The 17,910-nt window shown below is 42.8% G+C and overlaps 1 protein-coding gene across 1 annotated transcript in view; it reads left to right on the top strand.

Moving 5' to 3' along the window:
* The window catches only part of SLC4A5 (solute carrier family 4 member 5), a 102,705-nt gene that overhangs the window by 20,408 nt on the left and 64,387 nt on the right, over positions 1-17,910 (top strand). The window contains exon 3 of the mRNA XM_063078607.1: positions 5,784-5,975. Within this exon, the coding sequence (XP_062934677.1) occupies positions 5,784-5,975 (192 nt within the window). The remainder of the gene's footprint in view (positions 1-5,783; positions 5,976-17,910) is intronic.

Genomic DNA, 17,910 nt, shown 5'->3' with positions numbered 1-17,910 from the left:
GTAGATAACTGTTCATGCAAAGTAACAGCAAAAATGTATTGAGTAATTATAGCATGTGGACAAATGAGATAAATGGAAGCAATGTTATAAGGGGTGGAAGGGAGAAGTTGGGGATACTCTGTTATAAGATACCTGCACTACCCAAGAAACAATATAGTGTTATTTGAAAATGAACTTAGGTTAATTGCAAATGTATATTGCAAACTCTAGGGCAACCACTAGAATTTTTTTAAGAGGTATAATTGACATGCTGAGAGAGGAGAGAAATCATGTAAGTATCATATAAGATGCTCAGTTAAAACCAGAGGAGGCATTAAAAAAAGGGGAAGGATTAAAAAAAAACAACAACAAAGAACAAGTGCAATGAACATAAAACAGTTGCAATTTATAGTAGATATTAATCCAACTATATCAGTGTTCACCTTAAATATGAATGGTGTAAACATTATCAATTCAAAGAGGTGTCAGAATGGATCAAAAAACAAGACCCAACTGTATGACAAGCAACTCACATTAAATGTAAAGACACAGATAGATTAAAGGTAAAAGGATGGAGAAAGATATACTGTGCTAACACTAATCAAAAGACAGCAGGAATAGCTACCTTAATTTCAGACAAAGCAGACTTCAGAGCAAAGAAAATCTTTTTAACAGGGGTAAAGAAGAGCATTACATAATAGTAAAGGAGTCAACTCTCCAGGAAAACAATTTTTAGCATGTATGCACCAAACAGCAGAGCATCAAAATACACGAGGCAAAAACTGATAGAACTGCAAGAAAAATAGGCAAATCAACTATTGGAGTTGTAAACTTTAACACCCCTCTATCAGAAATCAACAGGGCCAGCAGGCAGGAAAAAAAAAAGTAAAAATATAGTCGAACTATGCAGCATCATTGATCAACTGGATTTAGATGATATTTATAGAATAATTTATCCAACAACAGTAGAATGCACATCTTTCTCAAGCTCATATGGAATGTTCGCCAAGATAGACCATATTCTGGGCACATCTGAACATTTAAAAGAATAGAAAAAGTTTAAAAGAATAGAGGTCATATAAAGTATGCTCTCACACCACATTGGAATTAAACTAGAAATCAATAATAGAAAGATAGCTGGAAAATTCCAAATTATTTGGAGATTAAACAATACACTTCTAAATAACACATGAATTCAGGAAGAAGTTTTAAGAGAAATTTTAAAATATCTTGGACTAAATGATAATGAAAATTCAGCTTATCAAAATTTGTGGGATGTAGCAAAAGCAATACGTAGAGGGAAATTTGTAACATTGAATGCACATATCAGAAAATAAAATCCAAAATCAACAATCTAAGCTTCCATCTTAGGAAACAAGAGAAAGAATTGCAAAATAATTCTAAAGCAAGAAAGAAAAAAGAAATAAAAATTAGAGCAGAAAATTAGAAATCAGTGAAATTGGAAACAGAAAACAATAGAGAAAATAAATGAAACTGAAGCTAGTTCTTTGAAAAGATTAGTAAAATGGGTGAACCTCTAGCCAGGCTAACCAAGTAAAAAGAAAGAAAAGACATACATTACTAACATCAGAAATGAAAGAGGAATCATCGCTATTGATCCCATGGACATTAAAAGATAATAAAGGAATATTATGAACACACTCTGTGTACGTCAATTTTATACCTTAGATGAAATGGACTAATTTTTAAAAGACACAGACTACCAAAATTCACACAGGTGAAATGGATAATCTGAACAGGCATATTCTTACTAGTAAATAATAGATAATAGTAATAATTAACACCTTTCCTACAAAGAAAGCACCAGGCCTTGATGGTTTACGCTAGTGAATTCTACCAAACATTTAAGGAAGAAATTTTACCAATTCTGCACAATCTCTTTCAGAAAATAAAAGCAGAGGGAATACTTCCTAACTCATTCTGTGAGGGCAGCATTAACCCAATACCAAAACCAGATAAAGACATTACAAGAAAAGAAAACTACAGATCAATATCTCTCATGAACATAGATGCAAAAATTCTCAACAAAATATTAGCAAATCAAATCCAATAATGTGTAAAAAGAATTATACACCATGACCCAGTGAGATTTATCCCAGGTATGCAAGACGGGTTCAGTATTCAAAACTCAATTAATGTAATCCATCACATAGACAGGCTAGAGATGAAAAATCACATGATAATTTCAATAGATGCAGACAAAGCATTTGACAAAATCCAACACCTATTCATAATAAAAACTCTCAGTAACCTAGGAATAGAGGGGAACTTCCCCAACCTGATAAAAAAAAATCTACAAAAACCCTATAGCTAACACCATACTCCATGGTGAGAAACTTGAATCTTTCCCACTAAGATGAGGAACAAGGTGAGGATATCCTCTTTCACCACCCTTTTTCAATATCATACTGGAAATTCTAGCTAATGCAATCAGATAAGAAAATGAAATAAAATGTATTCAGATTGGGAAGGAGGAAATAAAACTGTCTTTGTTCACAGATGATATGAATGTCTATATAAAAAATCCCAAAGAATTTATGAAAAAACTCCTAAAACTAATAAGTGATCATAACAAGGTTGCAGGATATAAGGTTAATATACAAAAGTCAATTGCTTTCCTATATACCAGCAATTGGAAATTGAAACTGAAAACACAATACCATTTGCATTAGCACAAAAAAAAAAAAAAAAAAAAGAAGAAGAAGAAAAAAACCCAACAACAACAACAAAAAACAAGCTTAGACATAAATCTAACAAAATATATACAGGATATATATGAGGAAAACTATAAAATTCATGAAAGAAATCAAAGATCTAAGTAAATGAAGAGATACTCCATGTTTATGAATAGGAATATTCTACATTGTTAAGGTGTCAGTTCTCCCCAACTTGATCTATAAATTCAATACAATCCCAATCAAAATCTCAGCAAGTCATTTTTTGTATGCTGACAAATTGATTCCAAAGTTTATAGGGAAAGGCAAAAGATCCAGAATAGCCAACACAATACTGAAGAAGAACAAAGTTAGAGAACTGACACTATCCAACTTCAAGACTTACTATAAAAGCTACAGTAAAGACAGCATGGTGTTGACAGAAGACTAGACAAATTGTTCAATGGAACAGAAAAGAGAGCCCAGAAATGGACCACACAAATGTAATCAACTAATCTCTGACAAAGAAGAAAAGGCAACTTAATGGAGGAAGGATAGTGTTAGCAAATAGTGCTGCAATGACTGGACATCCATATGTAAAAACAGGAATCTAGACATAGTCCTTAACACCTTTCACAAAAATTAACTGAAAGTGGATCTTAAGGGAACACATTTTATTTTATGGAATGATTGTTGCCCAACTCAAGAATCACAATAAAGCCAATTGAGATCTTTAACTAAATTTGTTGTAATTTTGTCCTTTGACAGGGCTGAGAGAAAATGAAGGGGAGGGATAGAAATGTAAACTGAGACATGAAGGACAAAGTCAGTTGTGGGAAACATGTTCACAGCCAAGGGAACAGCAATGTGAAGATTCTGAGAGGGGAAAGAATGTGGTGATGGAGTCCTGCTCCTATCCTCCAACCCGCTTTACTTGTCAAAGTGTTGATTTTAAGAAATAGAGTAAAAAAAATTTTTTTAAACATTAAAAAAAAAAAAGAAAGAAAAAGAAATAGAGTCAGAAAATAATCCCAAGCAGCTGAGGTTGAGTCCCAGGGTATGAAAAACAAAAACAAACAAACAAACAAAGAATGCAAGGTGGGGGCCAGCCTGTGGCTCACTCGGGAGAGAGTGTGCTGATAACACCAAGGCCGTGGGTTCAGATCCTAATTAGGGATGGCCGGTTCACTCACTGGCTGAGCGTGGTGCTGACAACCCCAAGCCAAGGGTTAAGATCCCCTTACTGGTCATCTTAAAAAAAAAAAAAAAAATGCAAGGTGGATTTTAAACCTCAATATAAAATACAAAACTATAAAACTTCTAGAAGATAACATAGGAGAAAATCTAGGTGGCCTTAGGTTTGGCAATGAGTTTTTAGATACAAAAACAAAAGCATAATCCACGAAAGGGTAAAATGGATAAGTTGGACTCTATTAAGATTAAAAATTGTTCTGTGCAAGACACTGTTAAAAGAATGAAAAGAAAAGCCACAGAGTAGGAGAAGATATTTGCAAAAGATATACTTGATAGATGACATGCATCTAAAAATATACAAAGAAATCTTAAAATTCAACAATAAGGAAATGACCAAATTAAAAATTGGAAAAAGATCTGAACACACACCTTACTGAAGAAGAAGTGCAGACGGCAAATAAGCATATGAAAAGATGTTCAATGTCATATGTTATTAGGGAATTGCAAATTAAACCAACAACAAGATTAAACCTATTAGAATGGCTAAAACCCAGAAAACTGACAATACGAAATGCTGGTGAGCATACAGAGCAACGGGAATGTTCTTCCATTGCTGGTGGGAATGCAAATGGTACACCCACGTGAAGACAGTTTGGAAGACAATTCTTACCATGCAAATCAGCAATCATGCTTCTAGATATTCACCCAATTGAGTTGAAAATTATGTCCACATAGAAGCCTGTAGATGAATGTTCGTACCTGCTTTATTCGTAATCACCAAACACTGGAAGCCACCAAGATGTCCTTCAATAAGTGAGTGGATAAGCAAACTATGATACATTCGTACAATGGAATATTATTCAGAGATAGAAAGAAATGAGCCATCAAACCAAGAAAACATACAGAGGAAACTTAAGTGCATATTGCTAACTGAAGGAGCCAGTGTGAAAAGGCTGCATACTGTATGATTCCAACTACATGACATTCTGAAAAAGGCAAAATTATAGAGATAATAAAAAAGGGGTTGTGCGGAGGGAGGAGAGGGATGAATGGGTAAAACGGAAGATTTTTAGGGTAGTGAAATATTCTATATGATACAGTAGGTAATAGTATAATAGTAGATACATATCATTATGTATTTGCCAAAACCCATAGAAGTATCTATACAACAGGAAGAGTGAACCTTAATGTAGGGCCGAGCCCGTGGCGCACTTGGTAGAGTGCTGCGCTGGCAGCGCGGCGACGCTCCCGCCGCGGGTTCGGATCCTATATAGGACTGACCAGTGCACTCACTGGCTGAGTGCCGGTCACGAAAAAACGACAAAAAAAAAAAAAAAAAAAAAACCTTAATGTAAACTATAGACTATAGTTAATAATAATGTATCAGTATTGGTTCATTAATTGTAATAAATGTACCACACTAATGCAAGATGTTAATAATAGGGGAAACTTGGGGGTGGTGGTGGGGGTAGGAAGCGGGTAGGTACATGGAACTCTATGTACTGTCTGCTTAATTATTCTGTAAATCTAAAATTGTGCTAAAAAAAACTATTAATTTAAAAATTGTTGACCAACTTAAGGCAGCTGTGACCCACTGAGGGACTCTTTGCTGAACCGTGTGTTGTAAACTACATCTGGTAATCACTTTTCTGGACAAGCTAGAGTGGGGAGATTGGAGTTCTGCTCATTCTAATAGAATTCTAATTATAGCACCGAGAGTATCCCTTCCAGCAACCATTGAGTTGGTTCAATGGAATTGAATGGAATTAAATGGAATTCTGTCAAACCCAAGCCTCGGGGCAGTGGCCCTAACCAGGCACCCCATGTCTTCCATTTTGCTTCCGTGTGCCAATCTCTTTTTAACTGGTCGATATTACAGAGAAATGACAATTTTCAGTAACTCTGCCTCCCCGCTCTTTTGTGCTGTGCCCACAGACTGCCCTTCCATCCACATCGGGCTTCCAGTCCCCAGTTACCTTCAAAGAAAAGGTGACCAGAAAGGACATCTTTCAGGCCTGCAAAAAGTCCACTGGGGCCTGCGGCCAGAAAAGCCACAGCAGGAATTGACTGGACCAGGGAACAGGGCACTCAGCCAGGATAGCAGCGTGGGTCTTATCAGCAGGACTCGTGAGTTCCTTGAGGGGCACATTCTGGGGAGCCATCCTGCTGGTGGGTCCAGATGGGGCACAGCAGGGCAGGGGGGATTCTCTGGAGAATGTGGGCCATGCAGGCTCTATGTTTCCATCGTCAAGCAGCTCCTTGCTCATGGACAGTTTCCGACAGGCTGAAGCTCTCTGCCTCTCTCTGGCAACTTTGGGACCTCCACTCTGATCCATTCTGTGTTGATTTCATGGTTTAATTCTCAGAATTATTTCTCTCATTTTCAAATTCCTAGGGGCCACATGGCCGTTGCCCTAAGAACCAATAACAGGACTATAAACTGAATTCCTTTTCACATTACCTCCACCTTCGCTCCTTGCTTGAGCTTAAAGGAATGGCACAGAATTGTCTAGTCACCCTGCATCATAGCTTGAAGGCCACTGGGATGCAAATATAAACCCTGCTTCTGCTACAACATACAGTCAGTGCCAATGCCCTGCACAAGAGAAAATAAAAATGCAAGAATCATTTAACCAGCATCATCAGGATAATTGCCTGATTCACCCATTTTTCTTTGCTGTAGGGCACTAACCATGTGTGTTTTTACTTTCTGAGTGTCCTGTCTATTCTGTAAACCCATCCAGTGAGCCTAGGCAAGGGGATCAGTTGGCCTGGCCAGATAGCCCAAGTGGGAACCTTCGCTTTGGAAGAGAAGAGGATACTGCAGAATGTTGGGGGCCTGAGCTGGGTGGGTGGCTAGATGTGGTAGGTGTGTAGATGACGGATTGAGAGGAGACCCCCTCAGTTCCTGCCTCACAGAATAAAGGCAAGAATCCAACAAAACAATGTATGTGAAGGGGCTTTGTACCTGTAAAGTACTCTATGAATGATAGTTCATTATAATTTTAACTAAATGTATAGTATTAACCATCATAATTATAAAGTTGAAGCAAATGCCAAGTAACTCACTTTGATTCCTTTCAGAGCAACCCATGAGGGTGGCTTTAATAAGCACTCTAGGGCTCCTAGCCATCATGATAGTTTTGAAATACAAAGGACAGCTGCCTGGCACAGGTATAAAATGGGGCTTGGGCATCTGTACTTTTCTTTTAGGTTCCACAGTGTACCTGGGTAAAGATCCACTGTCCTAAAGAAATGTGATGCTTCCTTGAACCTAGAGAACCCTGTGACATCTCTGCTCTCATTCCAGTTGAGGCCCAGGCAACTGCTGGTCCTCAATCCCCCAGCACGTCAGGGGCAGGAAAGATACAGCCTAGGCCCCCAGTTCTCATGCTGGCTCCATGCCCTGTGCATGGAGATCAGCCCCTTGCATCAGAGTTGTTCTCTGGATCGTCTCAGAGCCCCTTAGAGAAAACTTCTCGCACCTGGGGATATTAACCCCTAATCAGATATATGGTTTGCAGATATTTTCTCCCATACTGCAGGTTGCCTTTTCACTTTGTTGATTGTTTCCTTACGCATGCAGAAGCATTTTAGTTTCACGTTGTCTCACTAGTTTATTTTTCCTTTTGTTGCCTGTGCTTTTGGTGTCATATCCAAAAAATCATTGCCAAGACCAATATCAAGGAGATTTTTCTCTGTTTGCTTTTAGAAGTTTTATGGTTTCAGGTCTTGCATTTAAGTCTTTAATCCATTTTGAGTTAGTTTTTGTGAGTGGTGTAAGATAGGGGTCCAAGTTTATTCTTTTTCATGTGTAATCCAGTTTTCCCAACTCTGTTTATTGAAGAGACTAACCTTTCCCCATTTTGTGTTCTTGCCACCCTTATCAAATATTAGTTGACAATGTACATGTGCATTTATTTCTGAGCTTTCTATTCTGCTCCTTTGGTCTAGGTGTCTGTACTATACTGTTTTGACTACTATAGCTTTGTAATATAGTTTGAAATCAGGAAGTATACATCTTCTCAATTAATCTCCAACCAACACTAAAAGGGAGATATTATTACCCCCATCTTCAGGTTGGGAAACTAAGGCTCAAAGAGATATAACATGATGCAGCTGGTAATCAGTAAAGCTGGGAAATGAAAACAGATCTGTTGACTCCAAAGTCTATGCATGCCCTTTTACCATGCTGCTTTCCTTTGTTAAGACATCATTGGTAAGTCTTCAGATTGGACACAGGTTGAGAGTCCTTCCAAGTAGCCAAATTGCCTTATGGTGAAAGGGTTAAGTAGATAGGGAACAATATGTCATACCAGTTGTTTTGTTTATTCTCTCTATCCTCACCACCCCTTCCTGCCATATGAGTATAATTTAGGAAGTCAATACTTAGCAGCCAATCAATTTTGACACAAGCAGAACACATATGGTGAATAGAATAATGAATCTGTGGTGAGAATCCGTAAAAACCATGCTTTCTACCCTGGGAAAAAAATGCATTTTCTGGCTCTGAGAACCTCTTGAGAGGCCCTTAGGAGCGAGAGGATTAGAAGCAGCTTTAGAAATATGGTTGCACTTCCGCTTTTCTAGACAACAAATTAGAACTGGAGCTAAGATACAAGAGAAACAAGATCGGCCAAGACCATCCTGGGTGTGTAGACCTTAGAATCTCAGTCTTCTCATCTGTGGAGTGAAAGGCAAATTTTAAAATTCCCCAAGGAAGACTGCATGATGACTTAAAACCTGGATCTCCTGGAATTATCAACATACACAACATTCCCTCCCCAGCCACAAGCGGCTATTCTTCTAAAAACAAAAACAAAACACAAACAAAAAACCCTATTAGAAGAGAATCCTGAATTAGTGACCTTGAGACCTTAAGGGGAAACTCAGGTTGAAAACCTGAGTTTGCAAGTGAACCAATGAAAGTTGTAATAAATATAAAGTTTTTATAACTTTATTTCTTGATAGTTTGCTGAAGTGCACTCCAGCCTCCATGCCCATTTTCTGGAAGAGGTCCATACCTTTGCCTTAAATGTATGTGAATTTCTAGGAACTTCTAGTCTCAGTGTCACTCTGTCTCTAAGCTCCTGCCTGGTGGGCTCTCGGTCTGCTATGTTTTACCTTCTGTATCTGTTCTCTGTTTTCACCCCCAGGCCAGCTCAGGCGTGGAGTTCTGTCTTCTTTGGTGTCCCCAGAATTGGTCATTTAAGGCATATATGTGAGCAGCAGGCTTTGTGGAAGGTTTGAAACCATGGAGGGCTTTTCATGTTGCAAGGATACACAATTTTTAAAACAAGGTATTAGATATCCCTGTTCTTAAAAATCCTATGGCTGCTGGAAATTTCCCCTTGGTCACCTTTCTCTGCAGTTTTGGCCTCTGTATTTTTGGCAACTCCCACCCCACCCTCACTGCCCTCCTCAGTTGCTCACTTGCTTCTCAGTTTTTGAGCCCCCCCTACTCAGCTGCCCCCTCCCCAGCACACAAACATTCACTCCCCTCACTTTATCTGTCACATTTATTGTCCTCTACCCTGTCCATTTTTGCACAAAGTGTTAAATTAAACACAAAGACCATCTCTAAGTCTAGCCATTTAGCAGCATAGAAGAACTGAAAGAGGCTTTGAAATTTCCTTCCCTCTCTTCTCCCTCCCCACCAGCCTCTGCAAGAGGAAGGAAGCTGGATCAAGATTCCACTTCCCACTGATAAGAATCAGGCTCCTGATGCCTCTCTTGGCTTACAGGGGAGGAGCAGCAACTGTCTGTTTTGGTTTTAAATGGCAATTTCTTCACTTTACTGCCTTTGTATTCACTAAAACAAAACAAGGGCAACATGCCAATTGAAGACTGTGATGACACTGTATACATATTAAATCACGAATAATGGATGCAGTACAATTAAGTTCTCTTACCATTTTGGCCCTCCAGAAATGTTGGATTCTCCTCCCCTGGAGCTCCAGTGAGATGCGTGTCCTCGTCCTCTCTTCTCTGAGAGGTCTACAAATGCTCAGGGCCTTCTTGATTTCATGCTGAGGTCATTGCCCTTCCCAGGTCCAGAGGAGCAGAGTGGTGTGCGGGACACAGAGGAGAAAGGCTGAGGGATTTCCTGTCAGAATTTCTCAACTAGCTTTGACCGAAACGTCCCCCAATTCCCAACACACCAAGACCTTCCACCCATGAGCACTTTTGGGGAGCTAGCCATGCACCTGCCGGTCTCTGCCAGCCCCTCCAACCCCACTGAGCTTCTTCTCTTATCCAGGCCAGAGCCAGGGTTCATTTCCTTGACCTTCCTTTCTCTCTTTAGGCCTGCTCTGCCTTTGCTTCACTCCATTTTCTTTTATTGATTCTAACTCTCCTTATTACAGTGACTCAACATTCTTTTATAACTCTTATACTCACAGTTTTCAAGAAGATATGCAGAAGAAAATCTTCATACCCTAGAATTTCAAGTGAGGGGGACTCAAGATTAAGAAGGTAATTTTATCACAGGACTAGAAACCTTCTTGAGCTGGCTGGGGCAAGGAAGAGAGAGAGAGAGAAGGGACAGAGAGATTGTTCATATTATAGGAGCAAAGGAGTTTCTCACAGCCCCAAAGCAGAAAGAACAGCCAGGCTCAAGTGGGTGGACACAGTCCCTGTCTGGGACTGCATGGCCTTTTCCTACTGCTTCTCCTCTGGGTCCACTTCATTCTTCTCTCTCTCTCTCTCTCTCTGCAGCCCAGCTTTTTCTGCCTCTCTGTGCCCTCGGCTTCCAGTTTACATGCTCTGTCTCCCAGAAATCGTCAGGAAAGTTTTACTTAGAGACCCAATTCAAAATTTCCAGGCTTCGGTCAGGTGTCCAGTGACCTGTTCCTGGTCCAATTAACTGTAGCCTGGGGCACAGGTCATATGTTACACAAACACGGCTGCTAGGGGGTCATCCTTGGGGAGGGGGAGAGGGGCTGAGCAGACATCCCCAAAGCTCCCTTTCACAAGAGAGAGTCCCATAAACACAACAAATGGGAAGATTCTCTCTTCTTCCTCTCTTAAGAGAACACATTTGGAGTTTATGTACTGCTTTCTGGAAAAAGAACTTTAGTGCTCACAAAACTAGGACTTGGGGCCTCCAAGTCCCCTCTCAAAGACCCGCTTCACACAATTGGCAAGAATGACTTTGGCACCCTCACGTTCTGTCTCCTGTTCCCCAACACTCAGTAGCCTTGAGCTACAGAAGCCCTCCCTGTGCCACTCCACCCCCAGCTCCATTTCCTTGTTCTTGGCTCCGTTCTTGCTGAGGCTAATCCCAGCTGATGTGCTCCTGAGTGTTAATCAGCCAAATTCATTCACCCGGCAAATATTTATTGAGTGCCCATGCTGAGTGAACCCCGGGTCAGGGGCCAGCAGCACGATGTGAACAAGACAGACCCTGACCCTGAAAAGCTGACCGTGCTGCAATTTGTTGTGGGGCCTAAGAGGGAAGGAATCTCTGAAAGGGCTTCCCCAGAGCTGAGGACCACAGAACCATGTCCTGATGCTGGCTTCCTGCTGGACATAAATGCCTCCCGGGTCTTTTCTGGGAGTTGAAGTCTACATGCTTGCAAGTTTGCACTCCACTAGGTAATTTTGTGTCTATGACTAGTCAGTTCCCACCTGGTGAAAGCACAGATTCTGTGTGCTTCCTGAAGCTTGTCCCTGCCGAGTTATGTTTCCCCCAGCAACTGCTGATTGAATCCATTCCCACAGCTGGGTCGGGTACAGGACTCTCACTGTTAGCTATGGAAGACAGGGGCTCTTGCCTGTAGCATTTCTCATTATGTAGATTAATTTATGATGTGCTGCATGTCTGTGGGACCCACAGTGCGTTAGAGAAGCCCTGATCCAGCAGCCCAGCATGTGCAAGCTAAATCACCAGGAGGGCAGGAGGGAAGGGGCCTGAGGGTGGAGTAGAGGCTAGCATGGGAGTAGATGGGAGTTTAGAAGCTGAAAAACATTGAGCCCTTGGAATGTTTAGAGGGGACAGACTGGTGACTGGTAGTAAGGGAAGAAGTGTCACACCTGCTAGTGATGACAATAATAGCAGCATCATTAACTGAGTGATTGGTGTATGAGAAGGACTATGCCAACCGTGTTATATATATTATCTCATTTAATCCCCACCATAATCCAGTGAGGTAGGTGTGATAATTTCCACTTTATAGATGAGGAGACTGAGGCTCAGGGAGCTTAATGGCTTGCCAAGAACCTACTGCTAGTAATTAGCAGAGTCAGGAGTTCAAACCAGGTCTGGGCTTTTAAAGCACCACTTTAATAGAGAGAATCCTTCTGGCATCCTTGGCACTCTTTCTTTGGGTATTGAAGCTACCCATAGGACATGACTTGGTGTGGTCTGCAGTGGCTGCTCAGTGACAGTGCAGCACAAGCTGTTGAGCTGGGGACCCTCAGGCGGGGCCCAGACCCTCACTGCCATTCCCTGCTGAGGAGCTCACTGTGGCAGGAACTCCTAGGCTCTATGTCATGGTAGCATTTGCTTGGGGCCCAGGCTTAAACACATGACCCTGACCCTCTGCTTCTGTTTTCTCAGCTTTAAAAAAGGCATACTTGATCTTTGAGACTTGGGTATGAAAATGTGGTCAGTGGAGCCAGCCACTAGGGCAGTGTGGTGTGGAGGATGTTGGGAGATGTCGTCTCTCCCCCAGGCTCTGCTCACCTATGCTGAGGCCTGGGGGTGGCAGCAGCTGGGAGCCCTCTATGGTGTAAACTGGGTCTCAGTTTTCTTATCTGTGAAATGAGGGGTTAGGATTCGACCATCACTAAGCTGCCTCCAAGCTCTAAGACTTAGTGAATTCAGAATCTGTAGCTCCTTGGAGCAGCCACCACTCACTCAGTGACCTTTAATCAACCTTGGCACATTCTAAGTACTCACTAAGCACTTGTTGAAGCAAACCCAGGAGATTAGAAGTTTCTCAGAAGAGAAAAATAATTCCCACTAGGCATTCACCACATACTCTGAAGTGACCAATTCCTACTGTCCGTGGATGCTCAGACAACACCCACTGAATGATGACATTTGGCACTTTGTCTTAGCAGTAGATGGACAGGAAGCAGATCAGGAGTTTGGGTTTAAAGTTGGAGAAGAAGAGAAACCAGCTACATGGAACATTCCTGACCAAGCAGTGCTTGCTGTGAAATGTGAGACCACATAGCAAATACCCCCTATCTCCAACAACCCCACCTCCACCCCCAGGGGCCCTGCCCAGCCAACTCACCTGTGGCCAAGGCTCTTAAGGAGGCCCTGGGGAGTCTCAAGGCAAATCCCATCGCTGCCTTTATAAAGGGGCCTGAGGAGAGGTACTGGGCTCTCCCCAACCCCCGAGACACAGCAGGAAAGGCTCATGGGGGAGGAGGTAAAGGGACAGCTTTGCCAGTCCCCTCACAGGTAATCTGCTGCCAGTGCCCTTGATGCTGTGGAGACCCAGCTTCCTGTTTGAGGTTCCAATGCAGCCACTGAGACCTTCTCTCTCTAGTGCACCAGAGATCTCTCTCCACTGTCTCTGTCTCTGTCTCTCTTTCTCTTTCTCACACACACACACACACAATCTCTCTAACAGTCACAGTATCTTTAATTCACTCTCCATATAGTTTTTCTCTCTCACACACACGATTTTGCATAATCTCTCTCACACTTACCATATCTCTATTCTCTACATATAGCCCTCTCTCTCCACCTCCCCAGGCTTTCAGACATTCCTCCTCCGCTCCCCCCCCACCCCCCTCATGCTTCCCCCGGTGCTTAACTGGAAACAAAAGTGAGTTTGTTGTGTGTGGAAGAGGACTGTGGAGGCAGCGGCCAGGGTGGCAACAGCAGAAACAGGCTGGGGCCAGAAGCAGCACCGACAGCCAGAGACCCCAGGGCTCAGCTATTCCAGGGAGCAGGTAATGCCCAGACAGGGCTAGTTCAGGCTTCCTGCCCTCTTCCCTGTCTCATCTCTCCATGATCCTTCCGTTTATTTGCCTTCTTATCTGGTCTTAAAGGGGGAAGGGGATCCCAGACTCAGGGGATGCGTACAGACACCCAAGGTGTGGTAAGCCCTCCTCTTTAGAGAACGGTGTTTGTGGTCTCATGTGGCTGGGGTCCAGGGTAGCTGCAGTCCACAGAGGCTGGGTGTGGGTCACACTGGAACCTAGAAAGACAGGTTGGGGCCAGATCACAAGGGCTGTTTTGAGCCCTGTCACCAACCCTAGGTTTAGGCAATAGAGAACCATTAAAGGTTTTTCACCTGGAGAGTGACATGATCAAACCTACATTTTAAAAAAGTTGTCACTGATCTCTGATGTCATGGAGAATTGGTATGGCCCCTCAGAATCAAGCAGTCATAGTCTTCTCCCAACTTGAAGAAAAAATAAGGTTATTTTCTCAATTGTTGGGGTTTTTTTCTATAAATTTCCTTAAACCTTCAGTGTCTGCTAGCAAGTATCAGCTGTCAATAACCTAATAAAAGAACATAAGTTGAAAGTAATAGAAAAATTCAGAAATAAAACCCATTTAAATAAAGAAAGTCCATTGAGCTACATACAGATAAATTGATAATATTTTCTAGTATGTTAGTAAATGCTAGTAAAAGCATCTCTAACTCATGTGCAAAATATTTTATGGTGCTGCCCAAAGAGCACCATGACTCCCAGGAGTCCACCACATGAACATGTTTGAAGTGTCTTAAAATCAGACTCTGCTGCTCTGTAGGAAATGGGAATGGATGGGGCAACCAGAGGCAGTGGGGGCAGTGGGTGGCTACCACAGTGACAGGAGCAGGAGATCGAGAGCCTGCACCAAGATGGTTGCAATGGGTGGGGGGAAAGAGAGACAGCCAAAATATGTCCAGGGAGCAAATTAAATAAGTTAATGTCCAGTTGGACATGGATGGTGAGAGAGAAGGAGACTTCAGGAGTGAGTCCAACATTTCTCATCTGGATGGCTGGGAAGCTAGGGGTGCTATTAATCAGAACAGAAGAGAGCAGAGTTGGGATGTTGAAAGAAGGGATATAGAGCTGTTGTGCATATGTTGAGGTTGATGTGACAAGGCTGCAGAACTCCCAGATGAAGTAGTCCAGTTGGTAGTTGGAATGCTCAATATAGGCAGGGCCTGGAGACATGCGTGACCTCGTTTATAGAGTGACACCATAAAGAACATGAGCTAGCCCAGGAAGAATGTCGAAAGAGAGGAGAGAAGTGGACCAAGGAGAAATCCTGGGGAACACCAAGATCTAAGTATTAGCCAGGCAGGAAAAGCTAGAGAAGGATATTGAAAAGGAATCTTCAAAGAGATAGGAAAATTACCAAGAAAGTACCATGTTGTGAGACCCAGAATAACATTTCAGTTCAGAGGGAGCAGGCAGCTCCATTGATGTCCCAGAAAAATAAACCAGACCATAGCTTCACCGTGCTGTTGGTTTGATTGATTTTATTAACTTATTGGTTTAACAATAAAATAACGAGAGCATCGTAAACTAGGGTGCGTAGCATAAATGAAATTTAGTAGGGTAGCAGGAGGGAGTGGTGAGGAGTGTGGCAAACTGAAAAGCATATGCCCACCTAAGAAGGCACCCATCATTCAGCTCATGTTGGTTGTTGCCAAACAGAAATGTGGGCACAGTGAAAGAGCATCTGAATTTTCAAGGAGTCAGAGATCTAGATTTTTATGTGAAAACTTATGGTACTTTATCTTAGCAATAATTTCAAAAACTTTATGCTCTGTAAGAGCTGAATTAAACACGTCTTTCAGCTGCCGGTTTGAAATCTCTGCCTTAGTTAATGTCCTAGTGTGGTGGGGAATGAACCAGTTGCAGCAGGTTGGGAAGTAATCGGGCGAGAAGAAAGTGGAGTGTAGACCACTCTTTAGGAAGTTGGGGGTAAAGGAAGAGAGAAGGAGAGCAAGACAGCTTGGGAGGCTGGCAGGGTTAGGGCAGGGTGTTTGGGATAGGAAGAACTATTCATAGCCTAAGAGAAAAAGGGTAGAGAGAGAGAGAAGCTGAAGATCCAGGTAAGGAGAGGCTAGCTGGTGAAATAAGGATCTGAAAGAGGCAGAGAGGGATGGGTGGGACTAGGGATTAGGCTGGAGGAAGAACTTTTGTTCAGCAGGGGTAAGGACATAGAAGGAGTAGAAGAGAAGAAGTTGATGGATTTCATGCCTGGAGGCCTTTATTTTCTTGGTGAAGTGGGGTAGGAGATGGATCAAGAAGCCTGAAGAGAGGAGTGAAGGTTAGGAATGGCATCAAGGGACATGGGGAAGGGCGCTGACAAGGATGAGTGGACGGTTTCTGCACTTGAGAACTGCTGAAGGTAGAAACCCTCCACTTGCACAGTTGGGTGGTTTTCTACAGTGGGGCTCATGGGCCTCGGTGCTGGGGTGGTGGTGATGGGAGTTAAGCACCTGTTACATTCCAAGCCTTGTGTCAAGTGTTTTATTCTCATTACCTGACTTAGTCCTGCCAACAACCCTGTCCGTTCAGACTGAGCTCCTTCATGAACAATGGAAACTCTGAGATTCCCACCTGTGTCTAGCTGGATTGGAAGTACACTGTGCACCCCACCTCCATCATCCCACCACATCACAGTGCCTCCACCTGGAACCCTCAGACACACCTTCAGCGATGAGGACTGGGCCAGTGAATTCCTGTTTGGACATTGACTGGCGGGATTTATTGGGAAGTCAAATAGCAAGAGGGTGGAGAGTGTGCTGAAAAAGTAGTTGAAATGATTGAGCATTTGGGGTCCATGCAGAAATCAATGAGAACAGAAAGGAATAATAAATTGAGGAAATAGAGAGGCGGGAGGAAGGAGAAGATTTGACGAGGCCCAGGAGACAGCTGATGAGAGACTGAACCAGGGCAGGGCAACAGGGTAGGTGAGGAGGGAACGTATTCTTGAAAACTTTCAATATGGGGGTAGAGGTGAGGGAAAGAGAGGCGAGGGAAGGATGACCCCAGGGTGTCTGAACTGTGCAGTGGATAGATACCTTTGGCCAATGCGTTGGTCACCTCTTCAATGTCATATCATTCCTCTCACTCTTGCTCACCGTGCTCCAGCCACAAAGACCAGCACATTCCCACCTCAGGGTGTCTGGAACACTCACACTCTTCTTCCAGATGTGCAGAGGGGGCTCACTGTCATCTTCCAAGTCACAATTCAAATGCCTCCTCCTCAGGAGGCCTTTCATGACCATGCTGTCTGCAGTAGCTCCCCTGGGCATTTTGGGTTTTTTTCAGAGCACTTATCATTACCTGAAATGGTCATTTATGTATTTGTTTACTTGCTTATTGTCATTCCTCTGTGACTAGAACAGACACTCAAGAGAGCAGGACACATGGGTCTTCTCCTTACCTTTATTTTCTAATACCTAGAACAATGCCTGGTACATAGGAGGCCTTCATTAAATATTGAGTGAAAGAAAGTAAGAATGAATGAATGAATGAACACAGGAGAATCGTGTTTAGAGAAGGGTACATGTTCAGTGTTGGAATGTGGAGTTTTGAGGTGCCTGAGCGCCATCCAGGAGGTGACTTCCAGTGGGTAGTTGGAAAGCAGGCTGCGAGCTCAGGAAACAGGCTGTCAGCTCAGGAAAGGTGGCCCATGTGGCCCACTAGTGCAAGCACACCCTTTCATGTGGCTGACAGCCTCTTCAACACCAGTGCTGTGAGTTGACTGGTTTGGACCTAGCAGGAAAAGGGATCCCTCTGTGTTTGTTATGCTGGAGTTAGGTCAGATGCTTCTCATTTCTCTTTTCTATTCTGTTCCTGTTCTTGCTGCTGCCCAGGCTTTTTTCATTCTTCTTCACTGTCATCTGCAAGACCCTGGAGTCTGAATGCAGACTAAATCCTTTTATCTCTTTTATCTCAAAGAATGCCTTGCCCATGTCCACCTCACAGTGATGTGAGTCCAGCTTTGCCCAGGCACTGGTCTTCATGTTACTAATACTAAGGAAGTACTTTTCCTTTGCACTTGGCTCCTGCTCCATTTGTGTTGGCTTTGTGACCCTTCTGCTGTCCATGGGGAACTCAGCAGAACCTCCCACCCTCCCTTTTGCAG

Source organism: Cynocephalus volans, chromosome 14 (assembly GCF_027409185.1).
Source record: "Cynocephalus volans isolate mCynVol1 chromosome 14, mCynVol1.pri, whole genome shotgun sequence".
NCBI lineage: Eukaryota > Metazoa > Chordata > Mammalia > Dermoptera > Cynocephalidae > Cynocephalus > Cynocephalus volans.
This window is presented reverse-complemented; position numbering and strand designations above follow the sequence as displayed.